At 34.2% G+C, this 23,021-nt stretch overlaps 3 protein-coding genes across 6 annotated transcripts in view; 1 reads left to right on the top strand and 2 right to left on the bottom strand.

Moving 5' to 3' along the window:
• The window catches only part of blo (bloated), a 42,748-nt gene extending 33,818 nt beyond the window's left edge, over positions 1 to 8,930 (top strand). The window contains exons 4-8 of one of the 2 annotated variants that reach the window (XM_011312541.1): positions 4,804 to 5,010; positions 5,922 to 6,088; positions 6,982 to 7,193; positions 7,630 to 7,911; positions 8,322 to 8,930. In XM_011312541.1, the coding sequence (XP_011310843.1) occupies positions 4,804 to 5,010; positions 5,922 to 6,088; positions 6,982 to 7,193; positions 7,630 to 7,911; positions 8,322 to 8,521 (1,068 nt within the window). In that variant the 3' untranslated portion in view covers positions 8,522 to 8,930. Of the gene's footprint in view, positions 1 to 4,803; positions 5,011 to 5,921; positions 6,089 to 6,978; positions 7,194 to 7,629; positions 7,912 to 8,321 lie in introns of both variants that reach the window. The other variant, XM_011312540.1, reaches the window with a different exon arrangement.
• A 471-nt stretch (positions 8,931 to 9,401) lies between these two features.
• Positions 9,402 to 11,273, bottom strand: LOC105271165 (transmembrane protein 234 homolog). 2 transcript variants are annotated; one of them, XM_011312543.1, is made up of 4 exons: positions 11,154 to 11,273; positions 10,922 to 11,007; positions 10,684 to 10,843; positions 9,402 to 10,560 (listed from the first exon to the last, which is right to left on the bottom strand). In XM_011312543.1, the coding sequence occupies exons 1-4, from the start codon at positions 11,167 to 11,169 to the stop codon at positions 10,472 to 10,474; spliced, it is 351 nt and encodes a 116-aa protein (XP_011310845.1). In that variant the 5' UTR covers positions 11,170 to 11,273; the 3' UTR covers positions 9,402 to 10,471. The 2 variants fall into 2 exon arrangements, with proteins under 2 accessions (XP_011310845.1, XP_011310844.1); XM_011312542.1 differs by having other exon boundaries at positions 10,922 to 11,073; positions 11,154 to 11,271.
• Positions 11,274 to 14,211: 2,938 nt separating this feature from the next.
• LOC105271163 (repressed by EFG1 protein 1) lies at positions 14,212 to 22,052 on the bottom strand. Of its 2 annotated transcripts, XM_011312538.1 has the most exons (8): positions 21,685 to 22,052; positions 20,110 to 20,181; positions 18,487 to 18,667; positions 16,560 to 16,694; positions 16,009 to 16,160; positions 15,194 to 15,563; positions 14,709 to 14,898; positions 14,212 to 14,453 (listed from the first exon to the last, which is right to left on the bottom strand). In XM_011312538.1, exons 1-8 carry the CDS (start codon positions 21,903 to 21,905, stop codon positions 14,296 to 14,298), a joined length of 1,479 nt encoding a protein of 492 aa, XP_011310840.1. In that variant the 5' UTR covers positions 21,906 to 22,052; the 3' UTR covers positions 14,212 to 14,295. The 2 variants fall into 2 exon arrangements, with proteins under 2 accessions (XP_011310840.1, XP_011310841.1); XM_011312539.1 differs by lacking the exon at positions 20,110 to 20,181 and having other exon boundaries at positions 21,685 to 22,051.
• Positions 22,053 to 23,021: the final 969 nt, after the last annotated feature.

The raw sequence follows: 23,021 nt of genomic DNA, 5'->3' as shown, positions 1-23,021 counted from the left end.
CGAGAGAGGGATGAGTAAAAAAAAGGGGAAAGAAGAGAGAGGGATGAGTAAAAAAAAGGGAAAGGAATTGCGGTGGATCGCTGTGATAGACATACTCACCTACTGATACTCATCGGGAATAAAAAGGAAAGCGATCGGTGAAGGAGAGCTCTTGAGCGGTTGAAACAGGAGCAAAAGTTGGTTGTCGAATGAAGGAAAGGGTTTGAAAGAAAAAAAAAAAAAAGATGGAATGAAATGTGAAAAAAGAGAGAAAGGAAGAGGCAATTTCTCGGTGTGGAATCCCAGAGTGGTGGGATCGGTAGCGGGAAAGTGGAGCGGGATTCGCAGTAGCGTCTCCATAGTTAATGCTGTATATTGTATGAGTGTTTGTGTGTGTTTATAAGGGCCAGGATAGGGCTCCCTCCTAGACACGCATGCCTGGACAAAACCGCATCCCGTCCTCGGGCAACGATCCGAGAGCGAGTCCAATCCGCTCTCGCCCCCGGGGATATATCCCTCTTCCTTCGACCCCATCCTCTAAGCACTTTCAGCATTTCTCTCTGTTACACCAGCACTTGAACACCACACAGTCTAACCTTCTCGATACTTCTGTTCTCCTTTGACTTTTTTTCTTGCATGATCGCCGCTGCATTTCAAACGTCAGCGGAATATCTTTCTACCTTGAGGATAAGAGGTTACCATCGCCCCAAATTCCCCAGCTGATCAGGGAGACCATTTTCTCTCTGGTATTCCATCAGGATATTCAATATTTTATATTTAATTAGAACTATTTAATTTGAACAGTAAAACTTTATGAAGGTTCTGGTGACAATTAATTCTGGGAGATTGCTGAATTTTTAGGGATTTGTTGGTGGGAATTTCCGTAAATTCAAGTGAGAAATATAAATATAAAAATGTCAATACAAATTTTGAGGGAGATAATACTAGTGGCGATCCGTGAATTCATGGGATCGGAGTTATTAATTTAAGAATAGCCGAGTGCACGCAGAAGCGCAACAAAGCCCATCAACGCCACCACAATGATCATCATTACCCAGTCCCTGGCTCGGTACCTCCTTTACATGTCTTCTTTTTTTTTTCCTCAACTCCTACCCTCATTTTTGCTGAGCGTTACAGATCGAAATCACCAAGATCATTTGCCACTCCTCCGTTTCTTGTTTCGTGTGGGGCTCGGCTTTTTTTTTACCCTCGGAGTTTCCTCAGTTTTGCCCTCTCATTATGCTTCTTGCGACTATCGGAATTATTACCAACCCACCTCTGATTCTTGAGGGATTGCTACCATTTCGACATGCTCACGCACGTATTCTATCATTTCTACCTCATTTATCTTTTTTTTTTCGTAGGCGAGAAGAAGTTTTTCTGATGCTTACGCGTTTATCCGGGTGTTTTCGATCGTTTAGGGTGATGAGCTTGATGATTATGATGAGATATTGAAAATTAATGTTGGATCATGAATTTTTATATTTCGAGGAAAAAAAAACATTCATTTATTTTTTGTAGGGGAAAAGTTGAAGGGTTTCTTTGAATATTTCATAAGTCTTTGATTTACAGACTGACGTCATTGAGAGAAATGGAAATCGTAAAGAGTTGTGTAATTATTGATTTAATTTATTATTCAAATTAGAAATAGCTGTCAATATGATATTCAATTTTTATAATGACATTTGAAATTCGAGCTTGCCTTGAAATATTCATTATTTAATAATCCGGGTAAAAAAAATTTTATTCGGAATATTTTTTTGTAATTTTCGAAAAATTTCTGGAAGACTTTCCAGAAAATCATCATTCGAGAATCGAAATTAATAATTAATTAATCAAAATCTCATGTAAATTTTCAAGATTTTCTAAATTGTAATTTCTATTTAATTCGATGTTAAGGAAAATGATGAAGACGGAAAAATTCTTTTCAACATGAGGAATTCTTCTTGTTGGATTCAATTAGAACAATTTTCCCGCAAAAATTTAAAAGATGAACTCGTTATTGTTCCGTGTTAATCGAATAAAAATTGCGTTTAAGACTTGCATAAATATTTAACAATTCCGCCCATGAATTCCTTAATGATTGAAGCGATGACCGTAAATCAACATTGTCATCCTCCATGACATTTGCTAAGACCTCGATATCTCACTCGATGAACCCACCGCAAATCCCTAGAGTTATTTCCACGATAAACCATCCACCTGTCGGAAGTTTTCGCGACAGGTTTTATCATTGACACATTGCATTACAACACGCAAATGAATTCACTTTGAATTACTAAAACGACTTACGATACTGATTGCTCATGTGCGTTGGATTCACTCGTGTGATTTGCCTGAGGGGATGTGAAATCGAAAGGTGTGTAATTTTCATAGCCCATCACCTAGAGGAAAACCTTACGTGATATCCAGAGAACACGCAGAAGAATTTTTTCCAAACGGTAAATTTTCCAAGTGATAATCATTTTTTTCCCACCAGTCTTCAATATATCTCCAAATATATCCCCATTGAAAAAAGATATTGATATTTCTACGTTTTTACATTTTTTAAATATATTATTATTATTTATTTATCCATATATACATTTTTAAAATATAATACTCGCTTTAATATAATTTAATATAATATTCGCTGCCAATAAAAAAAAGCACTCCATTCCTAATTATTTGAGTTGATTACATTCAATGATGAGTCGATATAAAAAATATATATTTTATATTTAATATATTTTATGTATTTTTTTTTCTATATTCCGCAGTTGTGGAAAATATATAAAGCCCAGGTTATACATACTTTTTATATACTTTTCGTTAGGGATGTGGTCGCGCGTAACTGACCTAGCCCAATGCAAAAGGAGAAGAGACGCAAGCGAGAGATAAAAGATTGAAAGCAGAAAAAATGTAAAAAAATATGTAAAGAAATGCAATGGGGAGTTGGGAGGGCGTGATGCGTGGGTCAAAGTGCCCTGAGGGCCAACATCGTGTGTCGAGACTCGTTATAAACTCGGTATGAACGTTTACAGGCTTTATAAACTCGCCTGCCCTATGTAGATTATTCTTGATGCTCACCATTTACTTGTTTTCACCATTTTTTCATTATTTTTTCATACCTCACATCCCAGAAAGTAAAGCAAAAATACTTCGCTACCCAATTAAAAAATTACATTTTTATTTCATTTTTTTTTCTATTTACACTTGAATGTATTTATTTAGATATCAATGAATTTAAAACTAAATGGTGTTGCCAGTGGAGTAATTATTCTGGGAAAACGATGATTGATGGATTTTCTCATTTTCCATTTGTTCTGTTCAACTGCTCATTTTGAATTTAGAAAATTATTGTTTTTTACTCATATTTCCTTTTTTCTAATTTTTGCAAAAATGTCTTGTTATCACCGAATTTGGAAATGATGCTGGGAATTAATTCCGAATTTAATTACACCCTAGTGTATTTATTCATATATATATTAATTTATATTAATTCAATTAATTGAAGTTTCCTTTAAAAATTCCTCTGAATTTTCCCAATTTTTCCGGTTTTTCATTGTCACATCGATTAAAAAAATGAAAATTACTAGAATATTCAAGGGATTAAATGATTCATCAATAAATAATCATTAAAAATTCCAAATGTATAGTAATAATTCTGGAGAAAAAACCATAGATGAACAATTTATTTATTTTGCTGAATGATTCGTTATGAAAAATAAATTTTTATCGGGAAATTTTTTATTTCGCGATGGGTACAAAGGTGGAGATTGATTATAAATGATGACATTGGGTTTTTCAATGAATGAGGGAAAGAAGTAATACATATATGATGGGAAATGGCAAAGTGGAGCTATTTGCGAGTTACTCTTGTCATGGTTTACCTTGGTTGCACTGCCACCCACGTGGAGTCACGTCATAGGCGGTCGTTGGTTCGGTTTTATACATACACACTCGGTGCACCTTCATCTGGATGAGAATTTTTTTTTTTACATCTCTCGTGTGCCCTGCTAATCGTTTGCGCTTTTCTCGGATCCAATTATCATCAGAAAATTATTTAAACCTGTGGAACTGTGGGACTTACCACAGAGAAGAGTCTCATTACTCGTCTTTCCACTTTTCCTTTCGAACAGAGGCACTTCAAGTGTTGAAATTTGAGTTTCTTATTTTTTGTGTCACGCGAATCCGAAAAAATATTGAAAATTTTTTCATTCTCCATGTGTCGCGGTATATTCTACTGCAATCGAATTTTTTTAGAGCGTATAGTAATAGTTTCAATACTCCATGAAAGATCGGAAGGGGAAAAAAATTTTAGTAATTAGTGGGTAGTAAATTATTAATGAATTTTTTTAATACAGAATTTTTCTTAAATTTCAAATATTTAAACTTTCTGAAATTTTCCATTAAATTAAATTGAATTGTATTTCTTTAGATGTATGGTAAATTATAATTATTAATTATTATATATCTAAATAATTTAATTATAAACAAATAAAAAAAATTACAGAACCCTTCAGGTCGACATTTCGCTCGGTTTTCCGGAAATATCTCTGGAACAAAAGGAGATAGCGAAATTTTTATACAAAGCTTTTTAGTAGATTTGGATTGCCCCTACAAAAAATATTTTATAACAAATTTCGATATATTCCGTAATATCGGAGATATCTGGAAAAAACTCCTGAATTGAGAAGAGGCAGATCAACTCACCTGAAACTGCCTAGATATATTGCGATCTCATACTCGTTAATTTTCATTAACATGAAATCCTAGAATGAAATATTTTTTCCAACATCCAGTTAATGGGGAAACCAATAAAATAATGCTTTTCTGTTGCAGGAATACCGAGAAAGACGTCGTTTATCAACTCCAAGTGAGAGTCCAAGTCCCGGTAGACCAACCCGACTGTCTCGTTCAACTGGCACATTGACCCACGAAGAATCCTACTTGGAATCCACCACAACCCTCACAAGAGAGAACCAAACGCCCCCCGAGACCAAAGGATGGTTCAAATCCCTCTCTCGAAAGAACAAAACGAGTACCAAGGTAAAAATTCCCAGAACTCGTTCCCCTCCACTCACAACTCAACCAAACGAAAAAAAAAACGAAAAAAAAAACAAAAATAAAGAAGTAAAAAAAAAATAACAAAAATGGACAAACTTTCGATGACTATCATTGTATAATAGGGGGATAAAATGGAGGGGGAGAGGGGGCAGTTTACGATGTTAAGGCATTAATCGGTCACTCTGTGCCGCACCATGCATACATGTCTGATAGTTACATGGAGATTTAAACGCGCGCGCCTTGATCACCATTAGGCCAGACCTCCAATTACCAGTTTGATTAAATGCTTAACTAAATTTCCTCTTCGCTCTCCTTCACTGTGGTTTAATTTAATCGGTAGATTAAGTGCAGCGCAGGGGGATTCAACATCAATTCCAATGAGAAATAGTGCTATTGGAATAGCAGGTGGCATTCATCTATTTTCTGATGGAAAAAAAAATTATTATTCGATTCAATCCTGATTTGTATAGTCTTTCACACCACCGTGTTCCTTTTTTTTTGGTCATTCAACTTTAATGGGAAAATTTTCGCGCAAGGATTTCATCCAAATGTTTTCTGCATGTGCATTTTTTACGAAACTAGTTTTTTATCAATATTTCGAGATCGAAGATAGATAGCGATTTTTTTGTGGATATATATTTTATAGAGAAAGTTTCGAGCGATAAAAAAGATATTTATGAAAATGTCTCTATCTTCTCGCGATTCCAAGATATCTGCTAAAAACTGAATTCGATAAAAATGCACATTTCTTAGATTACCTAAAAATAGTTAAAAATCCTTAAATCATTGATAAATAATCTTTAATAATGGGAAATAATTAAGAAATAATTCAAACAACTTGGACAATTCTCTCAATAAAAATGATTGACTGAATTCTCTCAAACAATTCACAGAATGTTGACAAAAAATCACGAATACCCGAGAGTGAGATTATGACGACGGGAACTGAGGACGAGGAGGTATCATCAGCTGCTCCAGAGCGCATATCCGCAAACAAGAACATTCGTTTTTGCGGAGACACCGATCAAGAGTCACTGTCGTCCCACCGTGATCTACACAGGTATGACCATAATATCGACTCACCCCTTCATTCTCTTCCCTCCTTCGTCTTCCATTTTTTTTTCTTTCATTTTTTTAATGCCACAAGCATTTCCTGTTTCCCCTGACCATCGGCATCCCACTCATTCCAAGTTGAGCCATAAACGACTTCTGTGGTCAAATTGATTCCACGAAGGACTTACAATGTTGTTACGTGTAACTCCAAGTTATACTCTGACGAAACGTACAATTAACGAGAGATTAAATGCATTTTTTTATTACATTCGTGTGTGTGTGTCATGTGAAGACAATCTTAACTAAATGTTCCATGGAAAATTCTATTGAATTTTCGTCAGTACCCCAGGATCGTCAAAATTATAAATTAATATTTTCTCGGTGGTTTCGCGGTCTAGCAACGAAAGAAAAGTTTTGCATAATAAAAAAATATCTGCAATAGGGGGAAATTGGGGGTTATTTATTGCCAGATATCATGAAACAATTATTGATGATTTCAAATGATTTCGAGGGATAATTGATTTCGAGTGACTTCACGAGATTTTTCTCCCGATTTCACGATTTCAGATCATTTCAATTTTTCAATTGATTTCAATTGATTTCAAATTTTGAATGTCATCATTTGCGTAATAGTAATCAGGCAAATGAAAAAAATATAAATAAATTCTCGAAAAATATCGATTTTTCATAATTATATGAAAAATTCATAAAAATCGTGAAAATTCATTCGTTAATTCAAGTTGGCTTCAGCTAATTTCCTTTACCCGAGAGTGAGACAGTGATTTTCCAGAGAATAGCCCCTGGGACTGATATCCTATGAATAATTCAAATTACCTAGAAAACTTTCGTTGAAAACGTCATCGAGTTTCATTTAAAATGAATTTTGGAATTTTTCAGCAGAAATAAACGAGACGATCAGCACGTACCATCGAGACGTGAAAAAACGATAATTAACGCGGTACGCCAGGGAATTGTTAATGGAGCGAGAAAACCCGTAAGGCATGCGGAGAGTGCACTATCCTCTGGTGAAAGTACCACAGGTGACAGCAGCCAGCAGAGCCAGAATTCACAAAGGTCACAGAGATCTGTTGTGTATCTTCATGCTGCGACCGGTGAGTTCGAGGGGCAGCAATCAATTAATTTGCATTCAGAATCCTCTCTCATTTCCTTCTAGCCCATTTAAATATTTCCTGAGACATTAACAAATCGAAATACTACGTCACATTTCCATTTTCTGGTGGTGCATTGTTTATTCATAATTTAGTGATCCTTCATAATTAAACAGTTACATAAATATTCAATACGAATATAAAATCCTCTCGGGAATTTCTGTTTCTGAAACAATATTCTATTTATTTAAAAATTAATTTTATGGTTGGAAATATCTCTAGTTTGAATTTTTTAGGGAAATTTTAAGTGGAAAAATTATTGAGGTATCGGTGCAGTTTTACTGTGTGTTGTCAACGAATGAAATGAATGGACAAAGGGTTGGTGGATTAATTATTCTTGAGGATTGATGATAATCGTTGTTTCTCTGGATTTTTTCAGTCGGCGAAATTCCAGGACCGAATGAACGCCGACGGGCAGCTAGCAGGGAGGAGCTCAATCGTCCATTGCAATCACATACGCGTACTGTATCAAGAAGTGTTAGTGTATTAGCACCTTGGAAGCCACGGCACTACAGAGAGCCATTTGAGATTAATTACGATCAGCAGTATCACAAGCCAACGACTACCCTCAGACGCAGGCAACGAAGTCGAGATGAGGCGACACTCGGCAGAAAGGGCAAAGATCCATCGCGAAGGAGCAAAGACAATTTATCCAAAACTGGTAATTTACTTGGTTAATTCTCCAGTGAATAAGGAAAATTCTCTTCCGCTCAGGTTCAATTGCTCTTAAACCCGGGATTCCCCAGGGAAATTCACGAAAAAATTCATTCAAAATTTTCATACCTAAAATCAAATGAATTATTAAATATATTGAATTTTTTCAATAGTGAAAAATTGAAACAAAAAACCAGAATATTCCCTTCAGTGATTTATTATCATATTTGAAAGGAATCTGTCATAATTCGTGCATTAAAAATAATACAAAAGAAATAACACGACTTTTATGATCCACTTAATGAATTATGAATATATATTACATGTTTTAACGTGATTTTAACGTCAACGATAATGACTGCAAGTGGTAGAAAATTAATTTTTTACATCTAAGAGTGCCTTCTATTTTTTTTCCAGGAACGATGAGTCGGAGCACATTGAAATCGAAGGACAAGCAAAAAGTCGACAGAACGGTATCAACAGAGTCCCTTCAGCACAGTAGGGCCCCGAAAAATGGTACCTCAAGGGTGGAACTGAATAGGTCTACCTCAGTTCCACGTGATCCAAACAAGAGCGCTGGATGGTTCAAAATCAAGAGCAAAAAGTCACGCGCTTGATGGGATAGGCCATTCTCCAAATGCTAGTCTTGAGTTTTCTTTTCTTAATTAATTAAAGAACGTGGAAAAAAAAAATGATTATTCGCCCCCTCTCCTCTCCCCACCCCTGTCTTTGCGAATAGTTTATCAACCTCTCCTTCCTCGTAACGATCCTTACAGCTTCATTAGACATTGGAATTTACCAGTTAATTGTATTATTCTAAAACAAACAAATGCCTCGAACAAATAATTTTACTACTGTTGAATCATTCAAGTTAATTGAACTAATTTTCATTATTCCTTTCTGAGAATTTCAATTCTAGGTTTATTACTATTTCTCCACTATCGAGTTGTATGTATACACTGCAATTACACTGACACATACACACGATGGATAAACAAAAGGAATAAACAAATTGATAATTACTAATTTATGAGTTTCGACGATCTTTTTTTTTTTATTCTTTTGAAGGAGGTGAGCAGACTAATCATTCTCTCTTCCGGATTTATCATGTGTGAATTTTTTTTGGGTGAGATGAGAATGAAATTTCAAAATCATCCAAAATTTTTTATAGAATTCGTGAGTGTTTTGAGGGACGGAAAAGGAGCGCGATTATCACAATTTTGTCGTAATTGGGCGCTTTTTTTCTCCAGTGATGGAAGACTCATCGAATTAATTACGGATGTTTATCCATTTTCAGAGGATTTTAATTCATACGCCATTCGATTAATAAATGATAAATATCAGTTGCTGCAGAAATTATTATAAAAACAAGGGGAACAATTTCACCATGAAGTCTTCAAAAACCAAATTTTTTCATACGATTTTGGATAAACATCGTTAATAAATATTGAATCGCGTACACAGCATGCCACAATAATCTCGGTGCCTAGAGCAATCTCATTTGTCTGCATGAAACATTACCGTGAATCAGTGTGCCATTACATTTCATCACAACACAAATGACAAAAAAAAAAAAGAAGAAAATTGCCGGATGTAATCAGTGCATTCCAATCACAATCCCTCTTAGTGCATAAGTCCGAGTTAAATCATAAGATAATGAATAGAATTGTTGCAATACAATAATAATAATAATCCATTGTCAATTGTCTATTCTGTACTGAGATCTTTCTGATTCTAAAAAATATGACCTTACATTGTAAATACTTGTACTAATAATGGAACCATTTATTATCATGAGTCTCCCGTTTTTTCAATTAATATCTGCTGCTCGTCATTTTGTGCGATCTATTAAAGTCAATGACAGGGGATCATCGAGAGTTGAGACGGACTCATTGTCCTTGGAATTGTCATGGAAAATATTGCCATGTAATGATTAAACCAGACTGCATTGTCGGCATTTTTTGCTCATTATTTTTCTGATTAGTTATCTCATTTGTTTTTAGCGCTAATTGTTTGTGGGTAAAGGACACTTGGGGCAGTATTATTACTCATATGCAATAAGAAACTGTTTAAATTTTTTTTATTCTCCAATTTTCAATTCCGGAAGTGGAAAAAATTTTATTAACGATTTTTCGATCTTTTTCTTGTTCTACACGCCTAGGAATCGACTCAATGAAATGTCTATCGACATTTTTTCGTAATAATAATATAAATAACTAGTTTGCAAGTATAAAAAATATTCCATATCCACTTTATACAATCTTTTTTTACAATATAAAAGTTAGTAATCATTCAGGAGAGGGATGGGTAAAAATCGCTTTAGCTCTAGTGTAGATTTTGGAGAAATATCTACGAATCCAAAGGAGATAGCGTAGATTTGGTAAGGACCTTTTGTATAGCTCTGATTTTTCTCTACAAAAAAGGTTCTAAGAAGATTTTGCTACCTGTCTGGGTTTCGGAGATAACTCTCGAAAACTCGTCCTAGCTCTTCATTACTGAGTGGATTTTTTTCTCCACGTCTATCAATTTGACATAAATATTTTGGGATAAACAAATACATTCGAGATTTATGATGTTATCTCATCATCAGGGGAGAGTTTATCGAGGCAGCAAAGGGCAGTGCCGGCAAGGATCATCAATATTCCCATGTACGTAACTGAAAAAGAGGCATTACATGAATGGCGTAGGTGCTAAAAAAACAATTATGTAAAATTATTTTAATAGACAGTAGTAAAAAAAGGGGTACGACAAAAAAAACGGTAATCAATGATTTTCTCACTTTTATTTGGCTTCTCTTCCCCTAGAAACCATCCGGCAAGCCCAGTGAACGCAAACGTGAGGGAATTTGCAACCGGAACAGCGAGAGATAAATCGGTACTTCCCAGAGACGCCACATACAGGAGAGATCCGCATTGGTTGATGGAAAATGGCACCAAATACTTGAAATCAAATAAAATATAAAAATCAATATCAATATTATGGAAAAATTAAACTACCCATTGATATTACTAACTAACCTTCAAATTAGTGAAAAGAAAGAAAATCTGTTTAAAAAATCGTGCACTCGAGGTGGACGCCTGGACATTCTCAACTCCAACTGCTCCTTTTTTGATAAAGGGATTCGTCACACCCCAGAAAATCGCAACAATAATTAAATAAATTACGGATTCTATAAAAGAAATAAACAAAAGCATTCTGGAGTGAGTCTCGTGAGAAGGATGGAGAGAAATTTGAGAATGTAAATCGTACCTAAGGTCACAGCCATTTTTTATTCGGTTCTCACGTTTTGATCAGACTTTCTGGAGATTTTCGATAACTTTCAAAATTTTGTTTTTCGGAGATTTTTCAGCACTAAAGAGGATTGACTAAAGTAGTGACCCCAGCGGCATCGTAGTACTGCACCCCAAGAGAGGGAGGGCGCTACACGCAATGTTGGGGTGTCCATCAAGTCGACGGGGTGAATTTTATTTTCTCCGGCATGAATGTTTTTCGTTTTTTATTTGTTTAACTGTAATTTAACCGACTGTAGAACGAGCGGAAGGGGGAAACCACATTTTGTTGTATTTCAAATGGAAAAAATAATTCAGTGTATTGAAGATATACTACTAATGAAATTATAATTTCATAATGAGCGTGTTGTATAATGGGCAACGTGCTTGACTGGCACACGCACGGCTAGGGTTCGATCCCGCCATCATTAATTTTTTTTTTCAAAATAATTCTAATTTTTATTTTTTGTTAATGGCTAATTAATGGAAATGTGGTTTATAAACTGAATAGCTCCTTGATGGTCATGTTACCCTGATACTTTTTCAAAAATTTTGAATTTTTCACTTTCAGTGAAAATTTCAGTGAATAGCTCCTCGATTGTCATGTTCGCCTGATACTTCTTTGAAAATTTCGAATTTTTCACTTGCAGTGAAAATTTCAGTGAAGAGCTCCTCGATCGTCATGTTCTCCTGATACTTTTTCAAAAATTTCGAATTTTTCACTTTCAGTGAAAATTTCAGTGAATAGCTCCTCGATTGTCATGTTCCCCTGATACTTTTTCAAAAATTTCGAATTTTTCACTTTCAGTGAAAATTTCAGTGAATAGCTCCTCGATTGTCATGTTACCCTGATACTTTTTCAAAAATTTCGAATTTTTCACTTTCAGTGAAAATTTCAGTGAATAGCTCCTCGATTGTCATGTTACCCTGATACTTTTTCGAAAATTTCGAATTTTTCACTTGCAGTGAAAATTTCAGTGAATAGCTCCTCGATGTTCATGTTCCCCTGATACTTTTTCAAAAATTTCGAATATTTCACTTTCGGTGAAAATTTCAGTGAATAACTCCTCGACGTTCATGTTCTCCTGATACTTTTTCAAAAATTTCGAATTTTTCAATTTCTATACTTATACCTTTTTACTCGATACTTTTCACCACTTGCCGACATACCAGGCCCCAATATTACCAGCTGTTGGTATTTCAGGGATCCGCATTACCGACGGTGTGTATTTCACTGGACATGACAATTCTAAATTTAAAAATTTAAAATTTAACATTTTTCAAACTTTTTGAAAAAGTATCAGGGGAACATGAGCGTCGAGGAGGTATTCAATTTTTAAACGATATTTCGGATGATTAGTCATTTACAAAAAGAAAATAGGAAATTATTTAAAAAAAAAAAAATTAATGTTGGCGGTATCGAAGCCCAGCCGTCGGCGTGATAGCCGAGCACGTTGCCAATTATCCAACGCACTTATTTTAAAAATATACTTTCATTAGTAGTATATCTTCAATATATTGAATAATTTTTTCCAGTTGAAATACAACAAAATGCGGCTTCCCCCTTCCGCTCGTTCTACAGTCGGCTAAATTTCAGTTAAACAAATAAAAAACAAAAAGCATTCATTCCGCAGAAAATAAAATTCACCCCGCCGACTTGATGGACACCCCAGCACTGCGTGTTGCATCCTCCCTCTCTTGGGGTGCAGTACTACGATGCCTCTGGGGTCACTCAAACCCCCAGAACTGAGCCTCCACTTCAGTCAATCCTTTTTATCCTCTCAGATGATTGCTTCACAGCCATTGGTTTATCTTCCTTCCAAACATTCGCGTTGCATTATAGTTGCATGTGCATTATAGGTCCAAGGCAAATTTGGTTATTAATTAATTCAAAGATGTCGAGTAATTTTCATATTTTCCTCTGCGGCTTTATTTTTCTATAGAATTTCTCACGATTTTTTACAATACTCATTAGTGTACTGGAAAATCTTACAAAGTATCTTTCAATGACTAGGTCTAAACCTGCTATCGACAGAAAATAAATTCTGTCTAGAATTCGGCTCAGGCAATTCTATAAGAGTTTGTTTGTCGGAATCGAATAATAATTTTAATTGAAATTTAAAAAAAGTGAACAGAAAAATAACAGCGAAAATCCTGAATTCTCAGCCGAAATAGAATGAAAATGTCTGCAAGGCAATTCGAAAATTTATATGAAATTGAAATTATCCTGGACAGCATCCAGCTTATAAAAATAAATAAGACAATTTTCAAGCTACCTTTAAAAAAATGTTATTATTTTTCAGCTGATAATTCAACGGGCAGAGCATCCTCTGAACAGTTTTCAACTCCAGTATTTCGAAAAATGAAAAAAATGTTTAATTTTAGAGGAAAATAATAGAACATTTTTTTCAAATAAAAAAAAAATTTCCACAAAATATAGATTTATCGACATATTTTCCGAAATTGGATAATTTATCAATATTTTATAAGCCCCATAGAAACCCACCAATTTTTTTTCCACTCCACTAAATAATCCAATGAATCTCAATACAACCAATAACGCAAAACATAAAAAAAAAATTAATTCTAATCAATTAACGGAAAAAAAATGATTAACACCACTCAATGGTGGCAATTAATTTCATAAAAACAATGATTTTCCATAAATAATAACAAAAATAAACCCGAATATGAACGGTTTTGTAATATAATATAAAGTAGAAAAGATTGATTAGAAAAATTTCGTTATTGCATATTTTTCATTGTAATTCCTACGAACGCAATGCTTGAGGTAAATTTATTGTAAATAAAAATTATAAACTATAATTATTATAGTGTATACTGTGAATATCGACTCTAAAATATTGCTCGAATAGACAGAATTTCTGTTTTAAATATTTCATTAGTCAAATAAATTTAACCACCAAAACAAAATAGCGTTTCTTAATTATAAAAATATAAAGAATCATTTGTCTTGAGAAAGAACTCATTTTTTTGAAGTATGGAATGTTTATTTTCACGTAGTAATTACGTGGTCATTCTTTTATTTACACCTACGAGGAATTTTTGGAAATTTTACGGTAAATACGTTTTGGGTGCGTTATTGACGATTGGTGGACTTATCATGCAATCCGTGCGGGCTTCAGAACATTCTCGGTAAATTGACCGACGATATTACCTCTCGGATGATAACACGCCACGATAACGCACGTTCCATCCTTTTTAGCCATTGCTATTCCCATTTCGGTGGTGGATTTCCAGACGATCTGGGTAAAATGACCTGAAGGAAAAAAGAAGAATTGTAGGTCAATTCATCCTTACTATTTCTCCATTGATTAGAATTAATTAGAAATTTTCAAGTCATGGTAAAATTAATGAAAAAAAAATAAGGGAGACCTTTTCCATAAATATTCAACGGATTGTTGTAAATTATCATTGATTATCTACAAAAAAGGATCTAAGTAATTTCTATTTTTATTTTTATTCTAAAGTAATTTTTTTTAATTTCAATTGATAATTGATCGATTCTACTCACAGGTATTTAATACTTTTGGTTCGATGCCGTACTTGTGGTCTTTCCGCTCTGCGTACCACTTGGACACGACTTCACGTGCAGGAACGATAAGTTTTGGATCAGAGCACTGCACTGAATAAATATTCTCACCGAATGGAGAACTCGACTGGGGAACCAGTTTGTTTGTGTTCAATAAGGTTGTGGCCCAAGCCTAGAAAAAACGTCAAACTAATTACTTCCTCACGTCAAGACCAGTTCATTACGAAAAGTCTACAGCAAGTTTTTACTCATCTTACAATTTATTCATTAACTTTCACATAAATCGTACTGTCCTCAAAATCAAAGAAAATCTTGAATGAAATTCCGACGTCTTAAAATTCCAGTGGAATTAAAAATTCAAAGATAATTTTTTTTTTTGTCATTTAATACATAAACTGAATGATTAAATAAAATAGTTTAGCAGAGTGAGTTGATGAATGATTGAATGAAATAAAAAGAATGGATACCCTCGCAGCAGAAGTCAATTCCCCGCTGAGCCTGAGATCAGGAACTCTGTGTTTCCTCCTGTACTCATTATGAACAAGTAATGCCTCCTGCTGCCACGATGCCTCATCGACAGCTGTGTGAGCACCTCTAGGACTAAGACTATTACTTTTTCCAGGCAGACTTCCACCAGGTGGTAACACATTCTCCATAAAACTACCGAGAAAGTTGCCCGCTGGATTGTAATTACACACAACATAAACTTCTCCATTACGATTACGTGACATTCCTACACCGAGTTCAGTACTGTCTCTCCATACGACCTGCGTAAAATGCCCTGTCTTCAGGGTGGTTGGCTCTTTGCTGTACTGATGCTGCGCTTCTTCTGCATACCTATTAAATTAAACACAATTCTGTAATTCGGATTGACGTAGAAAAATATACCCTCTTTGCATTTAATTATTATTTAATAACTCCCAAAATGTCATAACTAAAATAATTTACCTGCGTTTATTCTGAACTTTCTTTTAATTTATAGAACATTGAAAAAAAATAGGGAACATTAAATAATCATAAAATACAATAATGATATATTTTTTTTCGGGTGAACCTGATCAAGAATTTATCAAAAAACGAAGTAATTTTAATGAATTCGTGCGAGAAATTTGCAGAATCATTTGACTCCATTATGCAATCGCTCAGTGACGTTCTAATTATTCCCATAATTTTCTTTCATGCCCCAGAGAATAGAAAATGCTAAATAAAATGCACGAGGTGATACATTTAAATTGCATCTGGGTTAATTAATTTTTAATGAAACATAAATAATTATCAATACCACTCATTAACAGGTTCATCGCCGTTGACGATGGTCTTTGGATTTGAGCTCCACATGCAGTACAGATTCTCTCCATATTCTATATTCGCTCTGTGCTCCAGTCTGCCTTTTGTTGCCAAAATACTCGCCCAATCCTGACTGGTTTTACACAGCTAAATGTCAATAATCCAATCAATAAATAAAAATAATTTCCCCCATACTCACTTCCAATCTTTCTAATTATTGCATTCAAAGAATTAATTTTGCGAAATGAGATATTATTCTGGTACGACAAAAGAAGTTTCGTGGATAAAAAATAAATTTAAAGCCATAGAAATAATAAATTATTTAAAAAGAAGAATAATAGAATAATATTATGTAAACTAATGGTTAATAATTAATTAATATGATGTATGAAAGTCTCTGATTCATGATTCACTGAATTAAACCATTTGATTTGATTATTGTTTAATATTTTCACGTGGAAGAATCAATTTTTCATGCAACAAATTAGTATTGGGATATTTTTAATGGTTTATAAATCAGCATCAAAGCAATAATTGATAAAATACCTGTCTGTTGAGCCTGAGTGGTGGTACGCCATGTCTTGCTCGAAAGAAATTATGTGTCTCTAGACAAAGATCAATGAATTCCTTGCCAGGTCCAGATCTGCGCACAGATGGTTTACGCGTGTCAGTCTTTGTTATCTACAACAAAATAATCCCCTAATAATAATAATAATAATATTTGTGTATGTTATTGACATACACAAATAATCCCCCCGTCCGTAAAAATTGTCAAACAATTAGATAAAAGTAATTAGAAAAATTGATCGAGAAAATGGGAGCAGTCGATACTCAAGAAACATAAAATCACGTTTTAATGGTCAAAAGAAATTATGAAAGACTGACCGAGAGCACGGAATTCCCATCACATCAAATTCAGCTTGAAAATCTGGTAATTTGGTTTGTCTAATGAGTTATTAATAATTATTAGAACGGTTTAACGAACGAAAGATTGGTCCTCAGTATTTTCTGTTTTATGGCGCAGGCGGTCCCTTTTGCACATAATTTCAGACTGTGGATTATCTGAAATTGCTTTTCATTACGAATTAATGACAAAAGCCTGCTGATGCAAATTACGCAAATTGCCGGCGATTCAATTGCTCGGCATTTCATCATTGTCTACTTTTTTTATTTAGTCGTATGAAAATAAACGGTAGCGTACGAATTGTTTTTTAATGTCAAGAAAAAAAAATATAATAAACTGATTTGTTTGAATCATTGAAAAATTTTTAATGCTGGGAATACACGATGTGATTTTCATTATCCGGTATTGAATTATGGAATTAGGGACAAGGCTGATGCTTGCAAAGTGCAACGAGCAATTTGTGTCTATTGGTTGAGGGATTTAAGATTTGATAGAGTGGAGATTCAGAATATTTAACGACGGATTAATTAAAGGAGTTAAAAATCAAAATCTTCATTTTTTTATGCCCCATAAAAACTCATCCACCGTTTTCCAGACAATTTATATTATTTATTTAAAAAATATGTAAAAAAAAATCTCAACAAGCTGAATTTTCGATTCTTAATGATTCCATATGATTTGGTCATTTGTACGTATTATGTATATCTATATAATATTGTTATATATTTCATATAATATTGAAAAATAATTTTTCAATATTTTATCGTTTGCTTGAAACAAAAAATTGTTATTGAAAAATTGAGTTTTAAAAATTGAAATTGACAGATTGATTTTTCTCATTTTTCGAAAGTAGACTTCGTCTCATGGGACAATTCTATCGGCTGAAATCCGAACAAAAAAATAATCCCCGAGTAAAACTCGAGCTTGAGAATTAATTGGATATTTTTCTTTAGGTTCCCCGCAAAAAAAATGAGCTTGTCAAGTTTTCCAAAAAATTAAATGACATCTTGACATGAGGATCTTGACATCTTGACATTAATAAACCGTAACCTAGTCTTCTATTAATCCCTCTCAATAGCTTTCATGCAAGCCTAATAAAATCTCTAATGAGTTTAGAGAAATGTTTGTAGAGCATTAACTCATGAAATGCCAGAGCCTAAATCGACTTAATTGAATGGATTCCTCAGTAACTGGAAATATCCACGTGAAAATTGAAATCGTTTAACACGATTTAAGCTTTCTCTGTAGCTCCATTACACGGACAATGGGATATGAACATCTCTTCATGCTCAATGACGAATCGAAAAGCATTGAAACTCTTTTTTTTCGGCTCGTTTGCTGCACGACCGATATGTTAGCGCGTGCCGTTTCGTTCTCATTCACTACAGTTTCCTCTTCCTCAGTATTTTCACTCGATATGTAATACGGCTTTCCAGACTTTACCAAGATATTTCATCACGGGGAATTTAAATTCATGCTGACTGATGCCACCGTTTCGATGGATCTTTTATTTATTCCGAGGTGTAATAAATTAAAAAAAATCGAATTAGTAGCGTTGAGAAAAATTACCTGTTCAGAGGAAAATCGTGCAGAATCTGGAGATGCTGATGATGACCTAGCACTGCTGCAGGACATGCCATCGCTGCCAAGACTTCCATGAAAACTGCCATGAAGAGAATTTGACAGCGGTCCAGGGGATGCTGGAGATGCTGTCAGCGGTGACTTTGATCTCACTGAATCAGCACGTGATCTGTAATTCCAAAAAATTAATTCAATTATCCAAAATATACATACTTTTCCACCGAATTACCTAATTAATAAATGATGAAGCGGAATGAGTGAGTTATTTCGAATTTTTATTATTCAATTTTAACGATTCGCATATGAATAATTTAACGAATTCGAGAAAAGCTTTTAGCAGCGAAATAAATTCAGTATTTGCATGATGGACTTTCGGATTATATTTGAAGAGAGAAGAGATTTATTTAAATAATTAATTTTACCACACGAAATGTTGAAGGATTCATTAGAAGTTTTTTCAGCTTTTATCGACTCGATAAAACCGTAGTTTCACTGATTGTTAAAAAATTTTCCACTTCTCTGTTTAAATTGAGGTGTTTTCACTCCCCTAGAGGCGGTTTCTCCTCAATTTCAAACTTCATTATTATTTTCAGCTTCACAGGTTGATCAAAATGATAATTATTCCACAAATTGTGAAACAATGATCATTAACTCATGCAGTTACGATCAATAAACTCGTGCTGTGCACTGAACTACCAATAAACACGCCACTGTGCAAATAAAAGTTTTTTCAGGTATTTTAAAAGTTAGTTATCATAATTTTAAGGTCAATTACGTGGAAGAGTGTTTGAACATTGACGAAGGCTCAATGTCAATGTCGTGTGTTAACCCAGGAGAAGTTGAAACAAGTGGTGAAAGCTAAATTTTCAAGGCTCAGGCAACAATTCGTGACGAGCTGATTCGCTTTTTTTGGTTGAATCTTTCGAGGTTTTACTACTGCACTCGAGATTCGTTTCGTTTGCTTTATTTTTCACTGAGTAATTATACAGTTTCTTCTTGAAATGACAATTACATCCACTTTGAGATTTTCTAGCGGTTAAATTTCAGATGAATAGACAAAAGATATAATTTACTCAGGATGAGTTGATTTTTTCTATTTATTTTCTAAACCTTCGTTGGAGTTTGCTCAGCTAGAGAGCGAATATATTTATTGCCACTTTTTTCACTTAATTTCTTATAAATAAGGCCCACATTCTTCCTGTGAAATTAATCATAATTGCGTCGTCGAAATAAACGGTAAAATTGATTTGTGAGTCTCAGGTCGAATAGATCATTTCTCTGGGTTAATTGATCCAATGAAAAAATATAATTAATGAAGGTGATACATCTATCGCAAGCATAGCCTGATCATTCACATAATTAAGCAGTTCTCCATTTAATTTTTTTGATCTACTGGAGCTAAATGATGAAGCGAGAATTTAACTGAGATGAAAGACAAATTTTTTAACTAATTGCGAGCTGACTGTAAGTCACGGACAATTTGAGGTGAAGCTTGAAGGATTAATTTAACGATTACACTTGATGGTTTAATGTGATCTGTGAATTTATGGATGGCGGTGGATTGATGGCTTCTAATTAAATTCAAGCCTTTTTCAACTGAAAGTCGAGTACCTTTCGATATCAAGTTGGTCTACAAAGGCGACCACCTTCTTTTTGGTTCCACTTACGTTCAGCGATGGCATACTACAAGAGTAATTAACATTTTACTATTTCTAAGACACATTACTTGTTAAATATCACATTAATAAGACTTTAATCCCCAAAAAGGTGATATTTTATTTCTCACCGACTGAAAATCTCGTCTCAAGCATATGTTGCTGGTATTCACGATTTTTTCATGTTTTTATATTTTTTATTAATACCTAAATCTAAATAGTAATTAACCTTCTGTCTTATTTTTGTATATTTTTTGTTTAGCAGACGATATGGTTTGGAGGTTTCAAATAAATGAATAATAAATAAAAATAAAAATGAGTTTCACAGAAAAGTTTTTTGGAAAATGGATATTCTGATAGTTCTTGGATGAACTATGGTTGTTACTGAATTAATTTTTGAAAAAGAAAAAACAAAAAAAGGAAAGTTGAGTCCTTTGAAGCGTCGTAACAGGCGGTGCGCGTCAAAAGGTAACGGACCATGACAACGGAGATCGGCTTCCGTGTAACCGCAGAAAGAAAATAGATTGTCAACCCCTTTTACTACAAGTGTGGAGACAGGAACAAACGGTAAATCAGAAGCAAATGTACGGTCATCCTGTCTCGAAATATCCTGTTGCTCCATCCACAGAATCACGATATTATTTATCGTTTCAATAAACTCCGGAGCATCAGGCATTCTCATTGCGAGGAACAGTTACGCCATTGTCTGAGGTTTATTATTTACTACAATAATCATTTTTAACTATCTCGGGAGTTAACGATATTTTGGCTCTTTTCATTTTTTTCACCGAAATTATACATTAAAACCTGAATAACGGATAAAAAATTTCTTGAAACAATCGTCTGTACTAGGTATTCTTCAGTTGAAGTTATTTAAATTGGAAATTGTTGTTAAATTTTCACTTATATTTTCTTACTCCATTCGTGAAAAAATCCAATCTTTCATGATCCTTTATTCATACGCTCTAAAAATCAATGAAATACTCGATTTCTCAATCGCTTTTCCAAATTTGTGATTGACTTTGTTAAATAATTCAAATAAATTAAATAAATAAAAATACTCGGATCAATTAAATCCCCGCGCATTGGAAAAACAAATATTGATATAGATTCCCTTATTTTTAAATATTATTCAAGAACTTTTGAACACTTGAGAATTGTTTAATCAGTCGCTGGAATATTTCATATTTCTAACGAACACTTGCGGGATAATTAATTGATTATTACAAGAGTGCATTGACGTACATTTACCTATACCAATGAAATTACCTGGCAAAGATAACTAAATATAATAATCTAATTCAAATTTTTATTCTCTGTATATGAACTATATTATATCACCGTTTTGAATGATATATGGTGATGCTATAAAATATTCTAGAATGAAGTATTTAAAATGTGAATTTGGTGAAGGGCCAGGTGTTCTTCTTGGTAAAAAAAAGGGGAAAAGGGGGAAGAAAGGGGAAGAGAGGGGAAAAAGGGGAAGAAAGGGGAAAAAAGGGGAATAAAGAGGAATAAAAAAAAGACTGACCTGCTGGATTTAGGTGTAACAATATCCCTGGTCTCGGAGGTGTACTTCCTCTCAGCCCTTCCTCCATTAAAAAGTTGAACAGTTTCTCGTGTAACAGTCTCGAGCAACGGTTCACCACCTCTTCGCCCTTTGCTGAATGTCCTCTGGTCAGTTTTCCTGACCATGACGACCCGAGAGAGCGGTTGATTGAACTCATGGCCGTGCATCGTCGGTGGAATCATCGCCAGCGACTGTGAAAGTGGTCCACCGACCCGTGGTGATCTGCAAACAGATGTTTTTCACTTCATTTGTGGATTTATTCACGAGCCAACACCTGGACTATTGTTTTGTCAGTTATAAAATCACGGATAACGCGAGATGCACTTCACTGTTCAGAGGAACGAGTCATACTGACCGAACATTTCGAATTCGTTACACACCGAGGAGAATGTTACACACCGTACACAGGATCGTCTAGAGTGGTGGTCAATTAAATGCTCATTGCCTTTGGCTTTCATCATTCCTGACCATTAGACAAAAAGTCACTATTTTTTTAAATCCCCTCATTATTTTTGTTCTTTCATTTTCTTTCTTCATTTTAATTTTCTTCATTTTTCATTCATGATCAATTGTTTAATTTCAATATAGTCGTAATTATCATTGCAAACGGTTAACAATCAATACTTTCTTGAGTTAAAAAATAATAACAAAAGGTCTGGAAAAAATTTCTAGAAATATTTCAACTTTTTTTCAGTCTCTGTCTGAACAACAGTTAATCGGATTGAATAATTGATAACAGTTTTATTGTTGATTGATTATTTTATCTGCAAATGGTGCTCCATCATTTTTTATCGTCAGTCACGAAAATATTCTTTAATAATTGATGGCATTTTTTTTTTCGTCAAATTTTCTAGAATTATTTGAATTATTGTCTTTTTTTATCAAACTTTCTCCCCGGTAACAATAATTCGAGAAAATCATCAAAATATTGTTATTCTAATGAAAAAAAATTAAAATAAAAGATAAAAAATTAATTCCTTCATGGGAATCAGGGAAATCTACTTATATATTCGAATTTTTGTGGGGATTCAATCCGATTATTATGAGAATCAGGAAGGATAAATGTTTTTTAATGAAATAAAAATAAAAAAATATAAAATAAAAATGGAAGCGCGAGCGGTTGGGCGTCGGTGGTACCGCTATTCCGGCTGACCGGGATCAGTGCTCTGGAACAAACGTGTGGCGTTCTTCCCAGTTGTGGGTAACATCAGAGGGTAGGGGAAAAAAGGATAAAAAAAGGGTTAAAAAAGGGCAAACAAGTTTCGTTATTCTGATCCTGAGGTGGCGCGCACCCGCGT

This window comes from Fopius arisanus, unplaced genomic scaffold (genome assembly GCF_000806365.1).
Source record: "Fopius arisanus strain USDA-PBARC FA_bdor unplaced genomic scaffold, ASM80636v1 scaffold00103, whole genome shotgun sequence".
NCBI lineage: Eukaryota > Metazoa > Arthropoda > Insecta > Hymenoptera > Braconidae > Fopius > Fopius arisanus.
Note: the sequence above shows the minus strand (reverse complement) of the source record. Positions and strands in the feature narration are given on the sequence as shown.

Excerpts from the sequence above, each read along its gene's own strand:
- LOC105271165 (XM_011312542.1), bottom strand. Across the intron at positions 10,844-10,921 it reads TTCTTTTCACTAATTTGAAG|TATTTGGTGCCATTTTCCAT; the intron begins GTTAGTTAGTAA and ends TTTGATTTCAAG. Across the intron at positions 10,561-10,683 it reads GGAAGAGAAGCCAAATAAAA|TTACGTACATGGGAATATTG; the intron begins GTGAGAAAATCA and ends CCTCTTTTTCAG.
- LOC105271163 (XM_011312538.1), bottom strand. The coding sequence starts at position 21,905 with ATGATTCCACCGACGATGCACGGCCATGAGTTCAATCAACCGCTCTCT. Across the intron at positions 20,182-21,684 it reads GTTACACCTAAATCCAGCAG|TATGCCATCGCTGAACGTAA; the intron begins GTCAGTCTTTTT and ends TTACTCTTGTAG. Across the intron at positions 14,454-14,708 it reads ACCAAAAGTATTAAATACCT|GTCATTTTACCCAGATCGTC; the intron begins GTGAGTAGAATC and ends TTTTTCCTTCAG.